Raw genomic sequence first — 25,360 nt, 5'->3', positions numbered from 1 at the left:
GGCCTCAACTGTTCCTTTCTTTTTCTTGTGTTAGCATAAAGACACCATTTCTCGTCACCAGTAGCGATTCAGAGTAGGGGAGGTCGGTGGTGTTCACGAGCGAATGCATGATCAGCAAGCAGAAATGCACATATGACCACCTGCTGATTTTTGTGATTTTGGCTTAGAACATGTGGTACCCATACGCACGGTTTTTGAATCTTTTGTATTCAAATGTCGCATGGTAGTGGAATTATAACAGATCACATTTTCCGGTCCTCGAATACACTGACGTGGATCATTGTGGATTAATGCGTTTTAAGTGATCTTCTTCAAGCCCCGAAGGTCTTCCTGAACGTGGAGAGTCATTAACGTCAAAACTATCCTCCTCAAAACAAGAAAACCAGTTTCTTGTCGTGCTCTGTCGAATGGCATTATCCTCATACGCGACAGAAATGTTACTAGCTACATCCACTGCTGTCACCCCTCTATTGAATTCAGAGAAAGGAATATGTTGGAAATGTTCCAATTTCTCCACTTGGCATTCCACTTTCTAGTATCCGCTATCTGCAAATGACAAAATAACAATATGTAGGCTCAAAGAGCAACAGTGAACTACCAAAAAAATGACAAGCGATAAATAGTCGCGTAGCAACCGGAATACCAACGTGAAAAAAGAACTACGAACTTATACACGAACCATAGTTGGTCACCGGTTTGAGTAAAATGAAATGGCAGTGACTCATGAACTGCATAATCTTGTCATTTCGAACAGATGGTGAAGCCCGATTATGTCCGAATGCCGTATGAATTAACCGATTCGGCCTTTAAACAATTAACGATATCGACATGCTACGCCATGTACCGTAGAGGAAGTAGTTCATATTGTATCGAATATACCGGGTGATCAAATAGTCAGTATAAATTTGAAAACTTAATGAACCACGGAATAGTGTAGATAGAGAGGTAAAATTGACACACATGCTTGGGATGACATGGCATTTTATTAGAAAAAAAAAAACCCACCCCGTATTGCTAGACGCGTGAAAGATCTCTTGCGCGCGTCGTTTGGTGATGATCGTGTGCTCAGCCGCTGCTTTCGTCATGCTCTTTCGTCATGCTTGGCCTCCTAAGTCCCCCGACCTCAGTCCGTGCCATTATTGGCTTTGGGGTTACCTGAAGTCGCAAGTGTATGGCTCTGAGCACTATGGGACTCAACATCTTAGGTCATAAGTCCCCTAGAACTTAGAACTACTTAAACCTAACTAACCTAAGGACATCACACACACCCATGCCCGAGGCAGGATTCGAACCTGCGACCGTAGCAGTCCCACGGTTCCGGACTGCAGCGCCAGAACCGCTAGACCACCGCGGCCGGCAAGTCGCAAGTGTATCGTGATCGACCCACACCTCTAGGGATGCTGAAAGACAACATCCGACGCCGATGCCTCACCATAACTCCGGACATGCTTTACAGTGCTGTTCACAACATTATTCCTCGACTACAGCTATTCTTGAGGAATGATGGTGGACATATTGAGCATTCCCTGTAAAGAACATCCTCTTTGCTTTGCCTTACTTTGTTATGCTAATTATTGCTATTCTGATGAGATAAAGCGCCATCTGTCGGACATTTTTTGAACGTTTGTATTTTTTGGTTCTAATAAAACACCATGTCACTCCAAGCATGCCTGTTAATTTGTACCTCTCTATCTACAATATTCCGTGATTTATTCAGTTTTCAAATTTATACTGCCTTTTTGATCACCCGGTACAAGTGAAAATGTCCCACGTAATGAGAGCATACGACACTGTTGCCGGTGGATGACGCTACACCGTAGACAGCGCTCTACCGTGTCCAGACTTCAGTACAGCGCAGCGGGCGCACTCACTTGTCGGACAGAGCTCCGAACGTTACTGCTCCCAGCAGGACTCCCAGCATGACGCACGCGTCTGCTGTCGCTCGCAGCCACTCCCTGCCGCACACCAGGTCCCACTGCAACACGATACACGAACGTGAGAGACCAGGAAAACACGCGACACTCGAGTACGCGGATATCAGTGGGGTACTCACGTCGGTGGTCGCGCTGCTGGAAATCTGCGAGGTGTCGTAGACGTAGGACTCGCAGGGCACAGAGATGTTAGAGGGGACGCCGTACTCGAAGTACTCCGCCTGGAAGTCGGCGTCGAGGCGTCGGCAGGAGGACCAGGCGTCGGCGCGCTCGTCCCAGGGCAGCGTCATGTTGACCAGCGCCGCCGGCAGTGAGTACTCCGGGTCGGGACCTTCGTACGGCAGCCGGCACCTGCGCAGGTTCAACGTGCGTCCCCACTACTACTACTACTACTACTACTACTACTACTACTACTACAGTCTAGCACGGGTATTCGACCATCACATGATCTTGGTTTTGTGTGTGTGTGTGTGTGTGTGTGTGTGTGTGTGTGTGTGTGTGTGTGTGTGTGTGCGCGCGCGCGCGCCTCCCGTTACAAACGACATTTCTACTAACCAGGTGTCAATAAACGATCGTGATGAAACTTTTATGGAGATGGGACAAAGTAATTTTTTTTCTCGCTTGTGCTCAACTTGACTTAAGGGGTAAAACATCCCGAAAGGCAATTTGGCATATTAGGTTTGGAGAGAGTATCTTCGAAAATACAGGGTGTTACAAAAAGTGTAAGTAGGCTGTTTAGGTTTTTTTATTGGTAACGCCACCTCTGTATAAAAATCACTGGCTGTGCTGTGTGCAGTCTGTGTCTAGTTTGCATTGTTGTCTGCCATTGTAGTGTTGGGCAGCGGCAGCTGGATGTGAACAGCGCGTAGCGTTGCGCAGTTGGAGGTGAGCCGCCAGCAGTGGTGGATGTGGGGAGAGAGATGGCGGAGTTTTGTAATTTCTCATGAACTGCTATATATATTATGACTATTAAGGTAAATACATTGTTTGTTCTCCATTAATATCTTTCATTTGCTAACTATCCCTATCAGTAGTTAGTGCCTTCCGTAGTTTGAATCTTTTATTTAGCTGGCAGTAGTGGTGCTCGCTGTATTGCAGTAGTTCGAGTAACCAAGATTTTTGTGAGGTAAGCGATTTGTAAAACGTATAGTTTAATGTTAGTCAGGGCCATTCATTTGTAGGGTTTTTGAAAGTCAGATTGTGTTGCGCTAAAAACATTGTGTGTCAGTTTAAGCCCAGTCACGTATATAATTTTTCATAAGGGGACGTTTCATATGGCGACCCTGCCAGGATTCGAACCTGGAATCTTAATATCTTTCATTTGCTAACTATCCCTATCAGTAGTTAGTGCCTTCCGTAGTTTGAATCTTTTATTTAGCTGGCAGTAGTGGTGCTCGCTGTATTGCAGTAGTTCGAGTAACCAAGATTTTTGTGAGGTAAGTGATTTCTGAAAGGTATAGTTTAATGTTACTCAGGGACATTCTTTTGCAGGGATCTTTGATAATTAGATTGTGTTGCGCTACAAAAATATTGTGTATCAGTTTAAGCACAGTCGTGTATAATTCTTCAAAGGGGACGTTTCAAAAGGTACAGCCAAACTTTCAGGAAACATTCCTCACACACAAAGAAAGAAAATATGTTATGTGGACATGTGTCCGGAAATGCTTACTTTCGATGTTAAACCTCATTTTATTACTTCTCTTCAAATCACATTAATCATGGAATGGAAACACACAGCAACAGAACGTACCAGCGTGACTTCAAACACCTTGTTACAGGAAATGTTCAAAATGTCTCCGTTAGCGAGGATACATGCATCCATACTCCGTCGCATGGTATCCCTGATGCGCTGATGCAGCCCTGGAGAATGGCGTATTGTATCACAGCCGTCCACAATACGAGCACGAAGAGTCTCTACATTTGGTACCGGGGTTGCGTAGACAAGAGCTTTCAAATGCCCCCATAAATGAAAGTCAAGAGGGTTGAGGTCAGGAGAGCGTGGAGGCCATGGAATTGGTCCGCCTCTACCAATCCATCGGTCACCGAATCTGTTGTTGAGAAGCGTACGAACACTTCGACTGAAATGTGCAGGAGCTCCATCGTGTCGTACTTGTAAAGGCACATGTTCTAGCAGCACAGGTAGAGTATCCCGTATGAAATCATGATAACGTGCTCCATTGAGCGTAGGTGGAAGAACATGGGGCCCAATCAAGACATCACCAACAATGCCTGCCCAAACGTTCACAGAAATCTGTGTTGATGACGTGATTGCACAATTGCGTGCGGATTCTCGTCAGCCCACACATGTTGATTGTGAAAATTTACAATTTGATCACGTTGAAATGAAGCCTCATCCGTAACTAAAATGAGCTCTAACACGGAAATTAAGCGTTTCCGGACACATGTCCACCTAACATCTTTTCTTTATTTGTGTGTGAGGAATGTTTCCTGAAAGTTTGGCCGTACCTTTTTGTAACACCCTGTATATACAGGGTGAAAAGTATTTAAACCGACAAACTCTGGGAGGTTGTAGGGGACAACAAAACAAATATTTTTCCCTAATGTCATTTTTTCCTATGAGGATTATTTAAACTGGTGGAGGCCGTATTACGCTCTTCAGTTGTTAGAGGCCGTATTAGGATCTTCAGTTGTTAGAGGCTCTTCGGTTGTAGGAAACTGCTGTCCCCCAGTGTAGTAGTGCATTGTCTGTGTTTACCAATGGAGCGATACACCTGGAGTGAGTGCAATGATACGGTTGGTGCGTACTACATAGCGCATCACAACGGACGAGCTGCACAGTGGGTTTATCAACAATAATATCCTAATCGCCGTATCCCGCATCATACGACCTTTGCTGCTGTTTACCAACGTTTACGTGAGACCGGCTCATTTAGCAGATTACCTGGACAGGGACGCCGTCGTACGGTAAGAACGCTGCAGTTTGAGGAAGCTGTCTTGGAGCATGTGAAGAGGCATCCTTCAATCAGCACTGGTGCAATTGCACGTAACATGGGGACGAATCAGACGAATGTAAGAACAGTCCTTCGAGAGCAATCGTTACGTCCATTTCACTTAACAGCGTGTCCACAACCCGGATTATCCACCCAGAGCACAGTTTTCGCAGTGGTACCTGGAACAGTGTGAAATACATCCTACATTTCCATCCTCTGTGTTGTTTACCGAGGAAAGCAACGTTCGGGCGTGATGGAGACTTCAACATGCACAATTCGCATATTTGGAGTTAGAGTAACACACATGTCACAGTTACTAGCGCTCATCAAGTGTGGTTCTTCGTTAATGTGTGGGCCGGTGTTGTTGGGGACTGTTTAATTGGACCGTATCTGCTACAGAGGCCATTAAATGGCAGGCACTATTGGAATTTTCTCGCCAGAGCATTGCCAAAATTGCTGGAAAACGTCCCGCTCCCTACAAGACAACGCATGTGGTTCCAACATGACAGGGCGCTGGCACATTTCAGTCATCGTGTGCGTCAATTCCTGGACCGACGGTTTCCAAAAACGTGGATTGGCAGCGGTAGAGTGTTTGTTGGTTTAATTAATTTGCCGCCAGAGAAATCTTCCTCTGCCGGTTTAAATACTACTCATAGGAAAAAATGACATTAGGTAAAAATATTTCTTTTGATGTCCCCTACAACCTCCCAGAGTTTGTCGGTTTAAATACTTTTCACCCCGTATATATAGAACCCGCCAGGGTAGCAGAGAGCGCTAACGCGCTGCTTCCTGGACTCTGGTAGGAGCGCCGGCCCTGGATCGAATCCGCCCGGCGTATTAACGACGAGGACCGGTGTGCTGGCCAGCCTGCATGTGGTTTTTAGGCGGTTTCCCACATCCCGCTATGTGAATACCAGGCTGATCCCCACGTTCCGCCTCAGTTACACGATTCGCGGACATCTGAACACGCTTGCACTATTCCATCAATTACGCACGACGCAGACAGTAGGGGTAAACTCATTCCGTCTCGGGGGGTACGGAGTGGCGGCAGGAAGAGCATCCGGCCACCCCTTTCCACTAACCTTGCCAAATCCGTTCCTAACAATGACGACCCTACATCAGTGGGGGACATGGCACCAGTGAAAGAAAGAAAGAAAGAAAGAATAATATCTCATATAGAAGTTTATAACTAATTAACGTTCTTGAAAACCATATAATTATTTTTGTAAAAATTTGAAATTTTGCAAAATACCTCACAAACATTACCTTGGAAAAAGAGAACGTTTGTTACAACAAATTAAAGAAGCTGACAAGCTCCATGCCTCCATGTGTAACGAAGCTAGTTTCTGAAATGCCGTTTTCCTAAAATCAGCTGTACACAATATGTTGCCAGATTATTTTCAACATAACTAATTAAAATATCAAAATATTCATTATTAGTGAAGTTATTTATTTTACTTGTACTTGTTTTCTGTTTTAAATTGTTTGTTTACGTTTCATATCAATTTTTTTGTTGGAAGGACTCTGTGAGAAGATTTTCAGATCTACGCTGAAGCGCCGAAGAAACTCGTATAGGCACGCGTATTCAGATACAGAGATGAAAACAGGCAGAATACGGTACTGCGGTAACAACTCCTGTTATAAGACAACAACTGTCTGGGGCAGCTGTTAGATCGGTTACTGCTGCTACAAAGGCAGGTTATCAAGATTTAAGAGAGTTTGAACGCGATGTTATAGTCGGTGCACTAGCAATGGGACACAGCATCTCCGGGGTGGCGATGAAGGAGTGATTTTCCCGTAAGACCATTTCACGTGTGTCCCGTGAATATCAGGAATCTCATAAAACCTCAAATCTCCGACATCATTGCGGCCGGAAAAAGATCCTGCAAGAGCGGGATCAACGACGACTAAAGAGAATCGTTCAACGTGACAGAAGTGCAATCCTTTCGGAAATTGCTCCAGATTTCAATGTTTCGCCACCAACAAGCGTCAGCGAGCGTACCAATCAACTAAACATCGTCGATATGGGCTTTAGGAGCCGACGGTCCACTCGTGTACCCTTGATCACTGCACGACACAGCTTTACGCCTCGTCTGAATCAGTCAACGTCGATATTGGACTGCTGATGACTGGAAACATGTTACCTGTTCGGAAGAGTCTCGTTTCAATTTGCATCGAGGAGATGGACATGTACGGGTATGGAGACAACTTCATGAATTCATGGACCCTGCATGTCAGCAGGGGACTGTTTAAGCTGGTGGAGGCTCTGTAATGGTGTGCGGTGTGTGCAGTTAGAGTGATATGGGACCCTTGACACGTCTTGATACGAGTCTAACAGGTGACACATATGCACGTATTGTGTCTGATCACCTGGATCCATTCATGTCCATTGTGCATTCCGGCAGACTTGAGCAAGTCCAGCAGGACAGTGCGACACACCAAGCGTCCAGAATTGCTACAGAGTGGGTCAAGGAACACTCTTCTGAGTTTAAACACTTCCGCTTACCACCAGGCTCTACAGACATGAAAATTATTGAGCAGATCTGGGATGCCTTGCAACGTGCTGTTCAGAGGAGATCTCCAGCCCATCGTACTCTTACTGATTTATGGACAGCCTTGCAGGATTCATGGTATCAATTTCCTCCAGCACTAGTTCAGACATTAGTCGGGTCTATCCCACGCCGTGTTGCGGCACTTCTGCTTGCTCGCGGGTGGCCTCTACGATATTAGGCAGACGTACCAGTTCTTTGGCTCTTCAGTGTACTTCTGTTGAATGACTTTCGTGGTAATCTCCGCTTGAGAATCGATACAAATAAGCTGTAGTCACTAGTACATAATTATTTTCAACAACGCTTACCAGTGTACTGATATACGCCTGATACAAATCAGGATATTTAGAAGATCACCTGTTACAATTTGAAATCGTGCTTAACTTTGTTCTCCACTATGCAAATTATGTGAAGAAATTCCTTTCATTTTAGATGAGTCGGGTAAGAAAATTTTATGTGTTAAGCATTTGTTTACAGATCATTGTTTCAGTTATTTTCTATCACAATGAGTTATTTTCAATTAATAAAGTTCATGTATATGAAACGGTAAACAATAACAAAAAATGAGTGTAAAACGTTAAATAATTTAAAACATAAAATAAATGTAACTCAAATAAATACCACCATCAACAATCTATGTTACGATATTTTAGTTACGTTTTTTGAAAGCACTCTGCCAGCACACAGTGTACAGCTTATTTTCCGAAAATACTATTTCAGAAACAAGCTTTATTACACATCCATTTATGTAGTTTGAAAGCTACTTTAATGTATGTTGCAACGAAAGTACTCAGTTTGTAAACTTAAAGGTGGTAGGATATTTTGGAAACTTTCAAATGTTTACAAAAATCGATTATACAATTTTCAAGAACGCATCAATTCGTGAGAAACGTTTCTTATCTTTTCCCTTCAAACCTAACGTGCCAAATTACCTTTCAGGACGTGTTTCATCCCATAAAAATGAAACTGGACACAAAACAAAAATACGTATTGTATTACTGTGCCTCTCTATACAGCTGCCTAGTTACAACAATATCGTTTATTGACATTTGGGTACGTTCCCTTGTAAGTTCCAACCGGTTATAATTAAAGTCAGGATTTTCTACTGTTGCAGTGCGGACTGTATACATCGCAGGATGGTGAAATACCTTAGGTGGGTTCAGTAATCGGTGCGCTCGCGGAGTAAGCTGAAAAAAATAATAGTTTCACTTTCTGCCAACAGGTAACAATACGGCGCTATGTGCAGTCAGAATGTGAAATGTTTCCTGTTTTGGCATTAGTAGGCTGTTTGTCGGCTGTCAGTGTTCTCAGTACTAGTGACGTTCTGAGTACCATTTCAGCCAATCTTAGCTTTCCATTCACCGTCCCGACAACTGACATCCCATGTTCTTTCCTTTTCGTATAGCTTTTGATTATTATTTACAAATATTTAAATGATGCGACAGCTCCAGAACTATACACCTCATCCGGTAATCGTGTACTATCGTCCTTTTGCCTTTTTAATGTGAACGTTAACCTATTTATTTATCGGCCTTAGTTGCACCAATACGGCCAGGATAAACACACAGTATCACAAAAAGTTAAAGCAAACTAGAATTCGTTGGTGAATAACACAGAAAACGTTATCAGCAGTTAAAATATGATGATGACGCTGACGTTTGGTTTGTGGTCAACTGCGCGGTCATCAGCACCCGTACACCTTCCCAATCTGTACGCAATCCATTCTAGCCAATTTCATGAATGATTATGGAATAATGAGAACAACACAAACATCCAGTCCCCGGGCAGAGAAACTCCCGAACCGGGCCAGGAATCGAACCCGGGACCCCATGATCCAGAGGTAGCAACGCTAGCCACGACACCACATGCTGCGCATGCAGTTAAAAATAACATGGACAGATATACACTAACGTCATAAAAGTCGTGGGATACCTTGTAATACACTCCTGGAAATTGAAATAAGAACACCGTGAATTCATTGTCCCAGGAAGGGGAAACTTTATTGACACATTCCTGGGGTCAGATACATCACCTGATCACACTGACAGAACCACAGGCACATAGACACAGGCAACAGAGCATGCACAATGTCGGCACTAGTACAGTGTATATCCACCTTTCGCAGCAATGCAGGCTGCTATTCTCCCATGGAGACGATCGTAGAGATGCTGGATGTAGTCCTGTGGAACGGCTTGCCATGCCATTTCCATCTGGCGCCTCAGTTGGACCAGCGTTCGTGCTGGACGTGCAGACCGCGTGAGACGACGCTTCATCCAGTCCCAAACATGCTCAATGGGGACAGATCCGGAGATCTTGCTGGCCAGGGTAGTTGACTTACACCTTCTGGAGCACGTTGGGTGGCACGGGATACATGCGGACGTGCAAGTTCCCTTGCCGATCTAGGAATGGTAGAACGATGGGTTCGATGACGGTTTGGATGTACCGTGCACTATTCAGTGTCCTCTCGACGATCACCTGTGGTGTACGGCCAGTGTAGGAGATCGCTCCCCACACCATGATGCCGGGTGTTGGCCCTTTGTGCCTCGGTCGTATGCAGTCCTGATTGTGGCGCTCACCTGCATGGCGCCAAACACGCATACGACCATCATTGGCACCAAGGCAGAAGCGACTCTCATCGCTGAAGACGACACGTCTCCATTCGTCCCTCCATTCACGCCTGTCGCGACACCACTGGAGGCGGGCTGCACGATGTTGGGGCGTGAGCGGAAGACGGCCTAACGGTGTGCGGGACCGTAGCCCAGCTTCATGGAGACGGTTGCGAATGGTCCTCGCCGATACCCCAGGAGCAACAGTGTCCCTAATTTGCTGGGAAGTGGCGGTGCGGTCCCCTACGGCACTGCGTAGGATCCTACGGTCTTGGCGTGCATCCGTGCGTCGCTGCGATCCGGTCCCAGGTCGACGGGCACGTGCACCTTCCGCCGACCACTGGCGACAACATCGATGTACTGTGGAGACCTCACGCCCCACGTGTTGAGCAATTCGGCGGTACGTCCACCCGGCCTCCCGCATGCCCACTATACGCCCTCGCTCAAAGTCCGTCAACTGCACATACGGTTCACGTCCACGCTGTCGCGCCATGCTACCAGTGTTAAAGACTGCGATGGAGCTCCGTATGCCACGGCAAACTGGCTGACACTGACGGCGGCGGTGCACAAATGCTGCGCAGCTAGCGCCATTCGACGGCCAACACCGCGGTTCCTGGTGTGTCCGCTGTGCCGTGCGTGTGATCATTGCTTGTACAGCCCTCTCGCAGTGTCCGGAGCAAGTATGGTGGGTCTGACACACCGGTGTCAATGTGTTCTTTTTTCCATTTCCAGGAGTGTATTTTGTCGGACCTCTTTTTGCACGACATAGTGCAACAACTCGATGTTGCGTGGACTCAACATGTTATTGAAAGTCCCCTGCAAAAATACGGAGCCATGCTTCCATAATTGCGAAAGCGTTGCAGCTGCAGGATGTTGTACTGAGCTGACATATCGGTATGTCCCATCAATGGCCGATGGGATTCGTGTCGGGCGATCTGGGTGGCCAAATCATTCGCTCGAATTGTCCCAAATGTTCTGAGATGGCGCATTGTCATACACAAAAATTCCGTCGTCGTTCGAGAACGTGAAGTCCATGGCTGTATATGCTCTCCAGGTAGCCGAGCGTATCCATTTCTAGTCTATCATCAGTTCAATTGGACCAGAGGACGCTGTCCATTACATGTACACACAACCCACGCCATTATGGAGCCAGGAAGAGCTTAAACAGTGCCTTGTTGACATCCTAGGTCCATGGCTTCGTGGTGTCTACGCCACACACTAACCCATCAGCTCTTAACAACTGAAATCTGGATTCATCTGACCAGTCATGGTTTTCCAGTAGTCTAAACGACATGACCACGAGCCCTGCAGAGACGCTACAGGCGATGTCGTGGTGTTAACAAAGGCACTCGGGTCGGTCGTACGCTACCATAGCCCATTAACGCCAAGTTTCGCCGCACTGTTCGTCTTACGTCTCACATTGATTTCTGTGGTTATTTCACGCAGTGTTGCTCGTCTGTTAGCACTGACAACTCTGCACAAATTCCTCTGCTCTCAGTCGTTAAGTGAAGGCCGTCGGCCACTGCGTTGTCCGCGGTGAGAGGTAATTCTTGAAAAGTGCTATTCTGGTCATTTTCTTGACACTGTAGGCGTCAGAATACTGAATTTCCTAACGATTTACGAAATGGAGCGTCCCATGCGTGCAGCTCTACCACTCCGCGTTCAGTGTGTTAATTCCTGTCGTGGAGCCATAATCCCGTCGGAAACCTTTTCACATGAATCACCTGAGCAGAATGACATCTCTTCTAATGCGCTGCCCTTTTAGACATTGTGTGATACTACCGCCACTGTATACATGCAGTCACTGTCCCGTGACTTCTGTCATGAGGTCACATTTCGGCATAACATTGGGCTTTCGGTAGATGCGGGTGGTCTTGTTTGTACCAGGTCCCCTTAAGCATATCTTTGGTCTAACACATTGTTCCATTAGTTTTTGGCCATGTCTCTAGCTACTGCAAGAGGTCATCCACTGGGATGAATCGCTCTTGTACGCCACTTGTCTTTCCGTCCTTATCCTTACAGCATTATCTTGCATTTAACGACATTTAGAAAGTGGTGTCAGTCGTTACATCAAGTACATTAACTAATTCGTTTTTCATTCCCTTACAGATGTCCATTATTATAGATAGCAACATTATCGCTAAAGAGAAGGAAGAGCTGTTTGATGGATACTGGTAACATCAGCGTTCCTATTTTGTGTACCTGGAACACACGATGTTGCGTTTCGTTTCAGTTGAATATTCGTCAGTCAACATAACATATTGGCTCTTCTCAGTCCAAACTTCATCGAGCCGGTCGCGTTCCTATGAAGACACTATTACTGTACCTTGATTATTACAGAGAGTCTAACCATCCTGCGGCAATCTAGGAATACGAAGTTTACAATGCTGGAGTGATTCTACTGCTTGCGAGATGTCTTTGTTAGGAAAGCGCTGTGTTTCACACGCTGATTCTATACAGATAACATTAATATGTTTGAGTTCGGAATGCGCTCTGTGCTTCTGCATTACTAGAAATTTCAGGGTATTGCTGCGTAATGCTGTGCAGCTTCTGTTTATACTTATGTAAATACTGGTAACCAGCGCTCTTTTTCATTCAAGGGGAGGGGGGGGGGGGACATTGCGCGAGAAACACTCTAAGAAGTTAGGAAAGGAGTCAAACTCCACAGCACAATTAATGTAGAATGTAATAGGCATTCCGTCTCGATCTAATGTCTTCGCTTAGAGTACTCTCAATCGTTTTACAATACCGGTGATGGGCGGAGGGTGGTACTTATTTCAGAACCTTATTTCTTTACTTTGCACTGAAAACAAACATTGATAAGATAGTTTTAGCATCCTTAAGCGTGAAGTCATTAAATATAGAATTTAATATTTTGTATTTCTGTCTGCTGTCTAAGTTTCAAGAACAGCTCGTCCGTAGATTAAGATTCCCTTTCTGCCTTAAGCAGTGTTTACAGGCTATCAAATTCAGGGTGCTATTGAATGTCTACTCCTAATCTGTCAAGACACCGGTTATTAACCTAAGTCCAACATCAATAGTTACACTTGTTCATGTGAGTTTGCAGTGAGGTTAATGTTGGACCGCGCTAGACCTATTGTTTATACTTGCTGGTATAATCGTTACACCCAAGGAGAATGTCTGATCGACTTGTACGACTTCTTGTATAATCCCTAATTCGAGTTTTATCCAACTTTCAGTGTCTTATATTCGTAGGTATGTGTGATATCTTTTTGGAAAGAACTGAGTTTCGAGAATTTTCTGCGGGCACTTCCGCTAGTAACTGCTAGTATTTTAACATTATCTCTCCAAATATTCTATATCAGTCACTTTGAGTAACTGTTTCCTCTAATGGAAGGTGTTCGTTTGCCAATAATCCAAACCAAACCTTATAATGCTCCACTGTGTTGCACTCAACGCGGTGGGCCACGTAATATTTACATCTACATCGATACTCTTCAAATCACACGTAAGTGCTTGGCAGAGGATTCATCGAACCACCTTCACAATAAATCTCTGTTATTCCAATCTCGAACAGCGCGCAGTAAAAACGAACACCTATATCTTTCCATGCGAGCTCTTATTTCCACTACTTGATGACTATGAAAATCGTCAATGCATATGTAGGTCGGCATCAACAAAATATTTTCGCATTCGGAGGAGAAAGTTGGTGATTCAAATTTCGTTAGAAGATTCCGCCGCAACGAAAAACGCCTTTGTTTTAATGATGTCCACCCCAAATCCTGTATTATGTCAGTGACAATCTCTCCCCTATTTCGCGATGATACAACACGTGCTGCTCTTCCTTGAACTTTCTCTATATACTGCGTTAATCCTATCTGGTAAAGATCCCAGACTGCGCAGCGGTACTTCAAAAGAGGACGGACAAGCGTAATGATGATGATGGGTTTGTGGGGCGCTCAACTGCGCGGTCATCAGCCCCAGTTATTACACAGTCCAATTTTTTTTTTCTTCTTCTTCTTCACAGTCCAATCAAGCCACTGTCACGAATAGTGACGAAATGATGAGGACAACACAAACACCCAGTCCCCGGGCAGAGAATCTACATCTACATCTGCATGATTACTCTGAAATTCACATTTAAGTGCTTGGCAGAGGGTTCATCGAAGCACAATCGTACTATCTCTCTACCATTCCACTCCCGAACAGCGCGCGGGAAAAACTAAAACTTAAACCTTCTGTTCGAGCTCTGATTTCTCTTATTTTGTTTTGATGATCATTCCTACCTATGTAGGTTGGGCTCAACAAAATATTTTCGCATTCGGAAGAGAAAGTTGGCGACTGAAATTTCGTAAATAGATCTCGCCGCGACGAAAAACGTCTTTGCTTTAATGACTTCCCTCCCGACTCGCGTATCACATCTACCACACTCTCTCCCCTATTACGTGATAATACAAAACGAGCTGCCCTTTTTTGCACCCTTTCGATGTCCTCCGTCAATTCCACCTGGTAAGGATCCCACACCGCGCAGCAACATTCTAACAGAGGACGAACGAGTGTAGTGCAAGCTGTCTCTTTAGTGGACTTGTTGCATCTTCTAAGTGTCCTGCCAATGAAACGCAACCTTTGGCTCGCCTTCCCCACAATATTATCTACGTGATCTTTCCAACTGAAGTTGTTCGTAATTTTAACACCCAGGTACTTAGTTGAATTGACAGCCTTGAGAATTGTACTATTTATCGAGTAATCGAATCCCAACGGATTTCTTTTGGAACTCTTGTGGATTACCTCACACTTTTCGTTATTTAGCGTCAACTGCCACCTGCCACACGATACAGCAATCTTTTCTAAATCGCTTTGCAACTGATACTGGTCTTCGGATGACCTTACTAGACGGTAAATTACAGCATCATCTGCGAATAACCTAAGAGAACTGCTCAGATTGTCACCCAGGTCATTTATATAGATCAAGAACAGCAGAGGTCCCAGGACGTTTCCCTGGGGAACACCTGATATCACTTCAGTTTTACTCGATGATTTGCCGTCTATTACTACGAACTGCGACCTTCCTGACGGGAAATCACGAATCCATTCGCACAACTGAGACGATACCCCATAGGCCCGCAGCTTGATTAGAAGTCACTTGTGAGGAACGGTGTCAAAAGCTTTCCGGAAATCTAGAAATACGGAATCAACTTGAGATCCCCTGTCGATAGCGGCCATTACTTCGTGCGAATAAAGAGCTAGCTGCGTTGCACAAGAACGATGTTTTCTGAAACCATGCTGATGACATATCAATAGATCGTTCCCTTCGAGGTGATTCATAATGTTTGAATACAGTATATGCTCCAACCTGGGAGACAAGCGTAGTGTAGGCAGTCTCTTCAGTAGATCTTTTACATTTTCTAAGTGTTCTACCAATAATGCTCAGTCTGTGGTTTGTCTCCCCAACAACGTTTCCTAGGTGTTATTTCCAGTTTAAGTTGTTCGTAATTGTAATGCCTAGGTATTTAGTTGAATTTACGGCCTTTAGATTTGACTGATTTACCGTGTAACCGAAGTTTAACGGGATACTTATCTGAGAATGGACAAGACAATGGAAAACCATCTTCCCTAAGACCTTACGTAGAACAGGAAGACGGCTTCCTGTAGGGTTTCCAACCCTAATAGCTTCAGTAAGGGACTAATATTGAAATTATGTTTGAGAAGAAGCCACAGGAGGTCAACAGGTGTTCCACCAGCTGCCTATTTCAAATTGGGAACGATGCGCATAACTGGATGGTTCGCATTATCGAAATAAATAATTTTATGCTACTATGTACGAGTAAAGATTTGAAAAGAATGTATGTCCAAATGTGGAACTAAAAGAACCAATATAAAAACGTGTCGTTATTCAGTCTTTTAGTGATTGTTATGGCAGACTGTACCGAACATAGGAATGCTGTGATATATTAGTACTACTGCAGTTACTAGACAACTATTCTGTCGTTATCAATCGTACGGATCTTCGTCACGAGTGTCTAATATGCTTGGGAAAACAGGCAGAGCGACAGCGGTAGCTAGATGTGTTTGTGTTTATCCGTTTAGGCAGTTTACACCGCCTCGTTGTGAAACATTATGCATAATTCAGGACTGCTGCCAGTCTTCGCAATTGAATAATGAGCCTCCTCTCAATTGTCAGCTAGCGATTCATCAGCTCCCGGCCCTCTTAAAGCGGTCACGCTGGACGAGGTAGTTCCGCGGAAAAACACAGCACTCTTGCTAAGGAATAACCTGCTTAATTTATAAGTTACACTGTATTATGAATGTAGACACCACCACTACAAACCAGTTAGCCAACCAAATAGATCAGAACCCAGTGACAGTACGATAAAAAAATTACGGCGCAAGGTAGGCAAATAAGGGTAAGTAGGAACAAATTATACTCCACAGGACTTGTGGGCAGTAAGAGTAACAACATACTGCATCATACGATCGACGCGAACAAAGTAGTTTTAATTCCCAAAATTCATAATAATGCACGTTTTTACCCTTCGTCCACCACGACATCATTCGTTGTAATCTTTAAGAACTATAACAAGCAGTACATTTGGTAGAGTACTGCATATTCGTTCCCAGAATTGATCCAGTTTACAAGATGTCGGCAGCTACTTCCTCTAAGCTGAGTGGATTTACTCTATCGAAACCGATCAGTGCAGTATGTTTACCGACAGTCTCCGCGATGTTAAAGACTAACATGGCTCGTTGCAACATGTCATAAACGATAGTGTAGTGGTAGTTTTACTTCGTTCACACTAACGGATGGGACTTTTACTAAAGTCATTTCTGCCCGCAATAGCAGGCACCCGAGAATTTCTTTAGTTCAGAGCGGATGTGCGAAACAAGATGCTCTGGAAATTTACTTTTTATGTTTTTGTCTCGTCTGGAGGAAGGAAGATTATGGCTTAACGTCACATCGATGAAGACGTCACATCGACGAAGACGTCATTAGAGACGGAGCACAAGCTCTTACAGTGATGGGGAAATAAATTGGCCGTGATCTTGCCAAGGAGACATCCTCCTTTGAGTGATTGTTCCAGTACGCTGGAGACACACTTCACGCAGGGACATCTTTTGTAGGTAGTCTCTGTAATACACTCCTGGAAATTGAAATAAGAACACCGTGAATTCATTGTCCCAGGAAGGGGAAACTTTATTGACACATTCCTGGGGTCAGATACATCACATGATCACACTGACAGATCCACAGACACATAGACACAGGCAACAGAGCATGCACAATGTCGGCACTAGTATAGTGTATATCCACCTTTCGCAACAATGCAGGCTGCTATTCTCCCATGGAGACGATCGTAGAGATGCTGGATGTAGTCCTGTGGAACGGCTTGCCATGCCATTTCCACCTGGCGCCTCAGTTGGACCAGCGTTCGTGCTGGACGTGCAGACCGCGTGAGACGACGCTTCATCCAGTCCCAAACATGCTCAGTGGGGGACAGATCCGGAGATCTTGCTGGCCAGGGTAGTTGACTTGCACCTTCTAGAGCACGTTGGGTGGCACGGGATACATGCGGACGTGCATTGTCCTGTTGGAACAGCAAGTTCCCTTGCCGGTCTAGGAATGGTAGAACGATGGGTTCGATGACGGTTTGGATGTACCGTGCACTATTCAGTGTCCCCTCGACGATCACCAGTGGTGTACGGCCAGTGTAGGAGATCGCTCCCCACACCATGATGCTGGGTGTTGGCCCTGTGTGCCTCGGTCGTATGCAGTCCTGATTGTGGCGCTCACCTGCACGGCGCCAAACACGCATACGACCATCATTGGCACCAAGGCAGAAGCGACTCTCATCGCTGAAGACGACACGTTTCCATTCGTCCCTCCATTCACGCCTGTCGCGACACCACTGGAGGCGGGCTGCACGATGTTGGGGCGTGAGCGGAAGACGGTCTAACGGTGTGCGGGACCGTAGCCCAGCTTCATGGCGACGGTTGCGAATGGTCTTCGCCGATACCCCAGGAGCAACAGTGTCCCTAATTTGCTGGGAAGTGGCGTTGCGGTCCCCTACGGCACTGCGTAGGATCCTACGGTCTTGGCGTGCATCCGTGCGTCGCTGCGGTCCGGTCCCAGGTCGACGGGCACGTGCACCTTCCGCCGATCACTGGCGACAACATCGATGTACTGTGGAGACCTCACGCCCCACGTGTTGAGCAATTCGGCGGTACGTCCACCCGGCCTCCCGCATGCCCACTATACGCCCTCGCTCAAAGTCCGTCAACTGCACATACGGTTCACGTCCACGCTGTCGCGGCATGCTACCAGTGTTAAAGACTGCGATGGAGCTCCGTATGCCACGGCAAACTGGCTGACACTGACGGCGGCGGTGCACAAATGCTGCGCAGCTAGCGCCATTCGACGGCCAACACCGCGGTTCCTGGTGTGTCCGCTGTGCCGTGCGTGTGATCATTGCTTCTACAGCCCTCTCGCAGTATCCGGAGCAAGTATGGTGGGTCTGACACACCGGTGTCAATGTGTTCTTTTTTCCATTTCCAGGAGTGTACATTCCGTGTATCATCCTTGTTTTCTGCCGACGAACCTCAGTGTTTTGTTTGCCTTTCCACATAATTTTCTATACAATGATTCCAACTGAAGTGGTTTCTAATTGCAATCCCTAGATGTTTCGTTGAATCGAAGGCTTTATATTAGTGTGATTTAGTACGTAGCCACAATTTAACGCACTTTTGTAGTACACATGTCGACCACCTCACATTTCTTGCTTTGGTTCATTTGCCACTTCTCACACGATGCAGGCATCTTTGTATAAATTCTTCAATTCGTTTTGAACTTGCGATGACTTTATTAGTCGATGTTCTGCAAACAGTCTAAGAGTGCTGCTCAGATTGTAACCAACACCGTTTATGCAGATCACGAACAGTAAAGGGCCTTGAACACTTCTTTTGGGGACCCTAGATATCATTTCTGTTTCATTTTACTTCCTGCCAATTATTACGAATGAATTTTCTGACAAAAATCATGTAATCAGCAGCACAACTTGGACGATACTCTGCACGCACTAATTTGATCAGAAGCCGCTTGAGAGGAAAGGTGTCAAAAGCTTCCTGGAAAAATTGAATGTCATCTAGCATACCTAGCTGGGAAACACACGGAGTGGGTTCAGTTTCCTCGCGGAACAGGTTTTCTTCCTCCAGCTACGTTCGCCCTTTTCGTTGCTGGTATGTGGGTTGTGTAGTATGTGTATTTGTGGAGTGGTGATGAGGTTAGTGGTAGAGTGTGTAGTGTGGTGTATGTCTTGAGAGAAAGGACAGGGTGAAATCTGGCGCCGGCGAATAGCACCAAGGGGCCGCCGTGCTTGAGATGGCACATCGCCACACTATCAAGAGCGTCACATGCCGTCACTTCATGAGATACTGCGGACACGTTTAGAATTCAATCCAGTACACTGGCGCAAAGATCGGTGATCAGAAACTTCACATCAATTCCGCTCCTCCCCTTGTCAGCAGAATACTGGCAGAGAAAATTTCATTTACCACTAGGGTTCGAAACAACTTACCTCTGAGTCCAGAGCCACAACATACGCGTGCGGTAATGACCTCGGCTACGAAGTCTTTTAGCTTTCCTTTTTTTCTTTTGTAAAATTTATGCCTTAGTGTAGCAACTCAGGCTCATAATAACCATTCAAAGTGACGATCATTTGTCTCAGTGGATGCATTTGAATACAAACGATTGACAGCACTGTACTCTAGGTTCAAAATAGTTTTGCCTCTCTGCATTCGGCCGGCTCTGATACGCCTCTAACTGCTGCTCCAAGAGTGCTCTTTACACTGTTTTTTTTTTTTTTTTTTTTTTTTTTTTAAAGAAGCATCTCACGGGTAGCTGTTTGTTCACCCATGCGATCCAAGACCATAATCGCAAATTCTGCCGCGAGAAACAATTCTTTGTCAAGGACCTTCCTTGGCTCCTTGGGGCTTGCGCGACCCGCTTTCTCGTACATGATTTTACGCTGGTAAAACTCTTTCATTTAGCGTGATGACTGTTGTGAAACTACTCACTATACATTCTTTTAGCTATCCAGATGCTGCACTAAACATTGAATGGTCAGCTGCACCATGGTTACATCAAGGATGAATGTGTATTGTTTTTTTAAAAAATGCGTCACTAGTGTCATTGAGACAGGCAGTTGTTCGTCATTTAAACATAAAGAGTTTACAAACAAATGCCACACATGCATTGTTTCAAGAATTCAGTTTAGAATGTTCTGTTTCCCTTGCTGTCGTCGTCACGCCGTCATCGACTTTAGTCAGAAAACTCGTTAGCTGCAGTTCTCTACGCTGCTCTACCCTGTGTAAGACTCATCTCGGCGTAACTCTTGCAGTGTACATGCATTTGACCTATTCACCATTGTCAAGCATTGATCCTTCTCTAGAATGTTCGCCTTCCACACTTCCCTCCATCGCCATATTAGCTTTTCCTAGATGTTTCAGGATGAGTTCCATCAACTGATTTCTTCTTTTAATCAAGTTGTGTCGCAAAAATTTCTTTCCTCCACAATTCTGTTCAGCCCCATTAGTTATTCGATCTATTCACCTAATCTTTAGCATCCTTCTGTAGTACCAAGTCTCAAAAACTTCTGTTTCCTTTTATAAACTACACTGAAGCGCCAAAGAAACTAGTATAAGCATGCGTATTCAAATACAGAGAGATGTAAACAGGCACAATACGGCGATGCGGTCGGCAACGCCTGTATAACACAACAAGTGTCTAGCGCAGTTGTTAGATCGGTTACTGCTGCTACAATGACAGGTTATCAAGATTTAAATGAGTTTGAACGCGGTGTTATAGTCGGCGCTCGAGCGATGGGTCGCAGCATCTCCGAGGTGGGGATGAAGTGGGGATTTTCCAGTACGACCATTTCACGATTATTCAGGGAATATCAGGAATCCCGAAAAACATCAAATCTCCGACATCGTTGCGGCCGGAAAAAGATCTTGCAAGAGTGGGACCAACGACAGCTGACGAGAATCGTTCAACGTGACAGAAGCGCAACCCTTCCGCAAATTGCTCCAGATTTCAATGCTGGGCCACCAACAAGTGTCAGTGTGGGAACCATTCAACGAAACATCACGATATGGGCTTTAGGAGCAGAAGGCACACTCGGGTATCCTTGATGACTGCACGACACGAAGCTTTATACTTCGTCTGAACCCGCCAACATCGACATTGGATCGTTGATGACTGGAAGCATGTTGCCTTGTCGGACGAGTCTCGTTTCAAATTCTATCGAGCGGATGCTCCACTGTGTTGCACTTAAGGGTATGGAGACAACATCATGAATCCACGAACCCTGTATGTCAGCAGTGGACTGTTCAAGGTGGTGGAGGCTCTGTAAAGGTGAGGGGCGTGTGCAGTTGCAGTGATATGGCACCCCTGGTACGTCTAGATACGAGTCTGAGAGGTGAAACGCACACAGGTATTGTGTCTGATCAGCTGCGTCCATTGAAGTCCATTGTGTATTCCGATGTAGTTGGGCAATTCCAGCAGGACAATGCATGACCCCACACGTCCAGAATTGCTACAGAACACTCTTCCGTGTTTAAACACCTCTGCTGACCACTAAACTCTCCAGACACGGACACTATTGAGCATATCTGGGACGCCTTGCAAGGTGCTCTCCACAAGAGATCTCCACCCTGTCGTACTCTTACGGATTTATGGACAGCCTCTGAAGATCCATGGCATCATTTCCATCTAACACTACTTCAGACATTAGTCGAGTCTATGCCACGTCTTGTTGCGGCACTTCTGCGGCTTGTGGGGGGTCGTAGACGATATTAGGCAGTTTCTTTGCCTCTTCAGTGTATTGACCGTACACCTTTACCCATCTGTACGGGAGCACTGTACAAGAAAATACCTTCTGTGAAGATTTCCTAACATTAAATTTATAGTCGCTTGTAACAGAGCTTTCTTTTTCAGAATCGCTCTTCTGCCTGTCGCTAGTCTGCATTTTGTATCATCTCTGCTTGAGCCATCTCAGTTTTTTTACTGACAGACAATAAAACTCGTATTATTTTTAATGTCTCGTCTCCTATTCGAATTCCTTCAGCATCACCTGATTTAATTCATCTACTTTTTATTATTATAACAAACACTTTTCAAGACACTACCACTTCCGTTAAACTGCTCTAACATGTGTGTCGCTGTCTCTGACAAAAATAAAATGTCGTTGGGAAATGTACAGATTACTTATTCTCCTCGAAATTTGTTTCCCTTCCTAATTTTGCTCTCTAGTTTCCTTTACTGCTTAGTGTATAAATTGAACAACACTGGGGACAAACTTACAAGTGTCTCACTACCTTCTCAACTACTGCTCCCATAGGATACTCCACAGGCTGTGAAACTTCGATCCTAAAAGTTTGGAACACCTTGTACGGCCACACAAACATTAGAACGAGCGTAACGCACTCTTGTACGTATATGGTCTCGTCTTTAAAACAGACACCTGTAAGGGTCATTGACGCAATTTTAGTCTAGAGGTGTGCACGTAAAAACGCAGGTGTTGTGGTAATTCAGCCAATTGCATCACTCTCCTGTGTCTGACCGTAGCGTGCTCATCAGGTCCTCCTAGAAAGTGATGCTCTTCATATCAGTTTCAAGTAGTGTCGACAAAATGGCGAAACATACAGAACACATGGTTGGATGTTAAAGTTATTTTGTACACTTACACACGGTCGACGGGTGGGTAAATCGAAGTAAGAGTTCTCTGTGACAGATATAAACGTCACTATAGTGCTGTAGTGTTGTTTGTGCTAGTGTTGTGACCAGGCCAGGTGGGGCACGTAAGAGGTATGAACATCAAGTACTGAGTGACCGCTCTGAAGGGGACAGACACGTGTAGTCACATGAGATGACGCTGTCAGCGCCTGACAAAACTTTGAAGCAGGATTCATCATGAGGCTCCATTTGGCCGATTGGTCGAATGGTGCAATATCGAAGTTTGTGGGGATATGTGACAGTGACCAGATGTGGACAGCACGGGAAGGCACTCTCTTCAAGAATGCCGTCAGCACGTCTGACCACCGCAAGAGAAAATCACTATATTCTGCATCAAGCACATCGTAATCCCTTCAACATCTGTGCTCGCCGCCCGAGAGCAAGTAATGACAGTCTATCATCCTGCACCATTGATCGAAAACTAGCAGCAGTCAGACGAAAGAACTGACGTGCCCTGCATAGGCTGTTGTTAGCACCACAATACAAATGGCTGTGTTTAGAGTAGTGTTGTGACAGGGAAGCATGGACCGCTGATGAAGGGCGTTGTACTGTGTTCAGTAATCAATTTTGTTTCTGCAATACCACATGTGGCCATAGTAGGCGATTATGTGGCGACCTGGGGAGAATTCCCATTTTTCCAGTGTCTTGGAGAGGCACAGCGGTGTTATTGCTGGCGTCACGTTGCAGGGAGCCATCGGAAATGACTTTAGAACTTGCCTCTCAGTCATTGAGGGAAATATAACGGCATGACAGCACGTAACAGGTATGCTGCGTCCTTATGCGTTACTTCTCATGTGACAGGATCGTGGTGCCATTTTTCAACAGCACAATGCTCGTTCACATATGGCACTTGTCACTAACAGCTCTTTGGGTGATGTTGAGGTATTCCGGGGGCAGGAAGCTCCCCAGATGTTTTCCCCAATAGAACACGTGCGGGACCAACTCAGAAGTCAACTCCATCCCAGTGGCAGTATCTGGGATATCAAGATCCAGTTGCAAAAGTTGAGGGCTACCTTGCCACGGGAGGTTACAACGGTTTTGTAACACCTTTCCCAACCCTATCACCACGTCCAGGCCTGAGGAACTGCAACGTCATTCTGGTGAGCGGATTCATAGTGGCGAGGTCTTTGCAAGTTTGACAATTTTGTAATCGGTGAAACGTCACTTACGCTCTCAAACCGTGAAGTTGCACTTCGTTTTCTCCTCCCCTTCTGGATGCTTCACCTCTTTTTCTGTCAGGAAATATATTTTGAAGTTAATAACTTGTATAATGCTCATTATGGGTGACGTAAAGTTAATAAGCTATAGCTATAGCTGTTTGGTTTGGGGCACCTCAACCGATCAGTCATCAGAAATTCCCAATTGTTACACAGTCCAACTATTATTTCGCAGTCCATTCTAACCACTGTCACGGATGATGATGACGATGATGATGACGATGATGATGATGATTATTATGAAATGATGATGACAACACAAACACCCATTCCCTGGACAGAGAAAATCCCCAACCCGGTCGGGAATCGAACCCGGAACTCCTTGATCCAGAGGCAGCAACGCTAGCCACTAGACCACGAGCTGCGGACAGCGACTGTTTCCTTAGCATACAGATTTACTTAGGCACAGTCAGAAGCAGAAAGAATGGTCTGTAGTGGCGCTTATCCCGGGGCTGCCATTTAGCAGAAATTTGAAAGGCTGGAGAGTAAGGAGCGGGCGAGAGAGAGAGAGAGTACACTGACAACGCCTCGAAGTACGAGAGTGGTTTGGCAAGTCTGAGAAATTTCCATCAAAGAATGTAATATTTATGTTGCGCCTCCATGGTTGGCAAGCTTAATTATTCCAAGAATCTTACAAAGAATTTCAACAAGGTACAGCATACAGTTCATCGTTGACAGCAGTCTGAATTGATCAGTAATCGACAACGATTGAAAATGGAGTAACCGAGTTTCGTGCTGTTATTAAACAGTTTTATTTGAAGGGCTGGACTGCCAAAGGAAGCAAAACAGAATTGGATGAAGTTCACACAGACTGTGCACCATCACTGAATATCATTTACTTTGGGTTAATTTAAACGTGACCGGATACGCACCGAAGGCCAAGCTCGGTCCGCCCGTCCAATTGAAGTAAGGACAAAGCAACCATTGACAAAATGCGTGATATGATAATGCAAGACTGCCCAATGAAAATTCGTGAGAAGACTTTAGGCTTCTGAGCTGGGACTAAAAAAAAAAATGGTTCAAATGGCTCTGAGCACTATGGGACTTAACGTCTAAGGTCATCAGTCCCCTAGACTTAGAACTACTTAAACCTAACTAACCTAAGGACATCACACACATCCATGCCCGAGGCAGGATTCGAACCTGCGACCGTAGCAGCAGCGCGGCCCCGGACTGAAGCGCCTAGAAACGCTCGGCAGCTGGGAGTACATGACGTCCTGCATGGAGAATTTGTTATGGAGAAGTTGTGTGTGAGGTGGGTGCCGCGATTGCTCACAGTCGAACGAAAGCGCGTAAGGTCCAACTCTTCAACATTGTGTCTGGCAGTCAAAACGGTGGAGAAAGGCTGGTGAAAGTGC

The 25,360-nt window shown here is 45.4% G+C and overlaps 1 protein-coding gene across 5 annotated transcripts in view; it reads right to left on the bottom strand.

Moving 5' to 3' along the window:
- Window positions 1–25,360, bottom strand: part of LOC126465638 (organic cation transporter protein-like) — a 254,040-nt gene that overhangs the window by 58,156 nt on the left and 170,524 nt on the right. For all 5 annotated transcript variants that reach the window (XM_050096322.1, XM_050096324.1, XM_050096323.1 and 2 more), the window contains exons 3-4: window positions 2,054–2,282; window positions 1,872–1,975 (exon numbers count right to left, since the gene is read on the bottom strand). In XM_050096322.1, the coding sequence (XP_049952279.1) occupies window positions 1,872–1,975; window positions 2,054–2,282 (333 nt within the window). The remainder of the gene's footprint in view (window positions 1–1,871; window positions 1,976–2,053; window positions 2,283–25,360) is intronic.

Source organism: Schistocerca serialis, chromosome 1, assembly GCF_023864345.2.
Source record: "Schistocerca serialis cubense isolate TAMUIC-IGC-003099 chromosome 1, iqSchSeri2.2, whole genome shotgun sequence".
NCBI classification, from domain to species: Eukaryota; Metazoa; Arthropoda; class Insecta; order Orthoptera; family Acrididae; genus Schistocerca; species Schistocerca serialis.
Note: the sequence above shows the minus strand (reverse complement) of the source record. Positions and strands in the feature narration are given on the sequence as shown.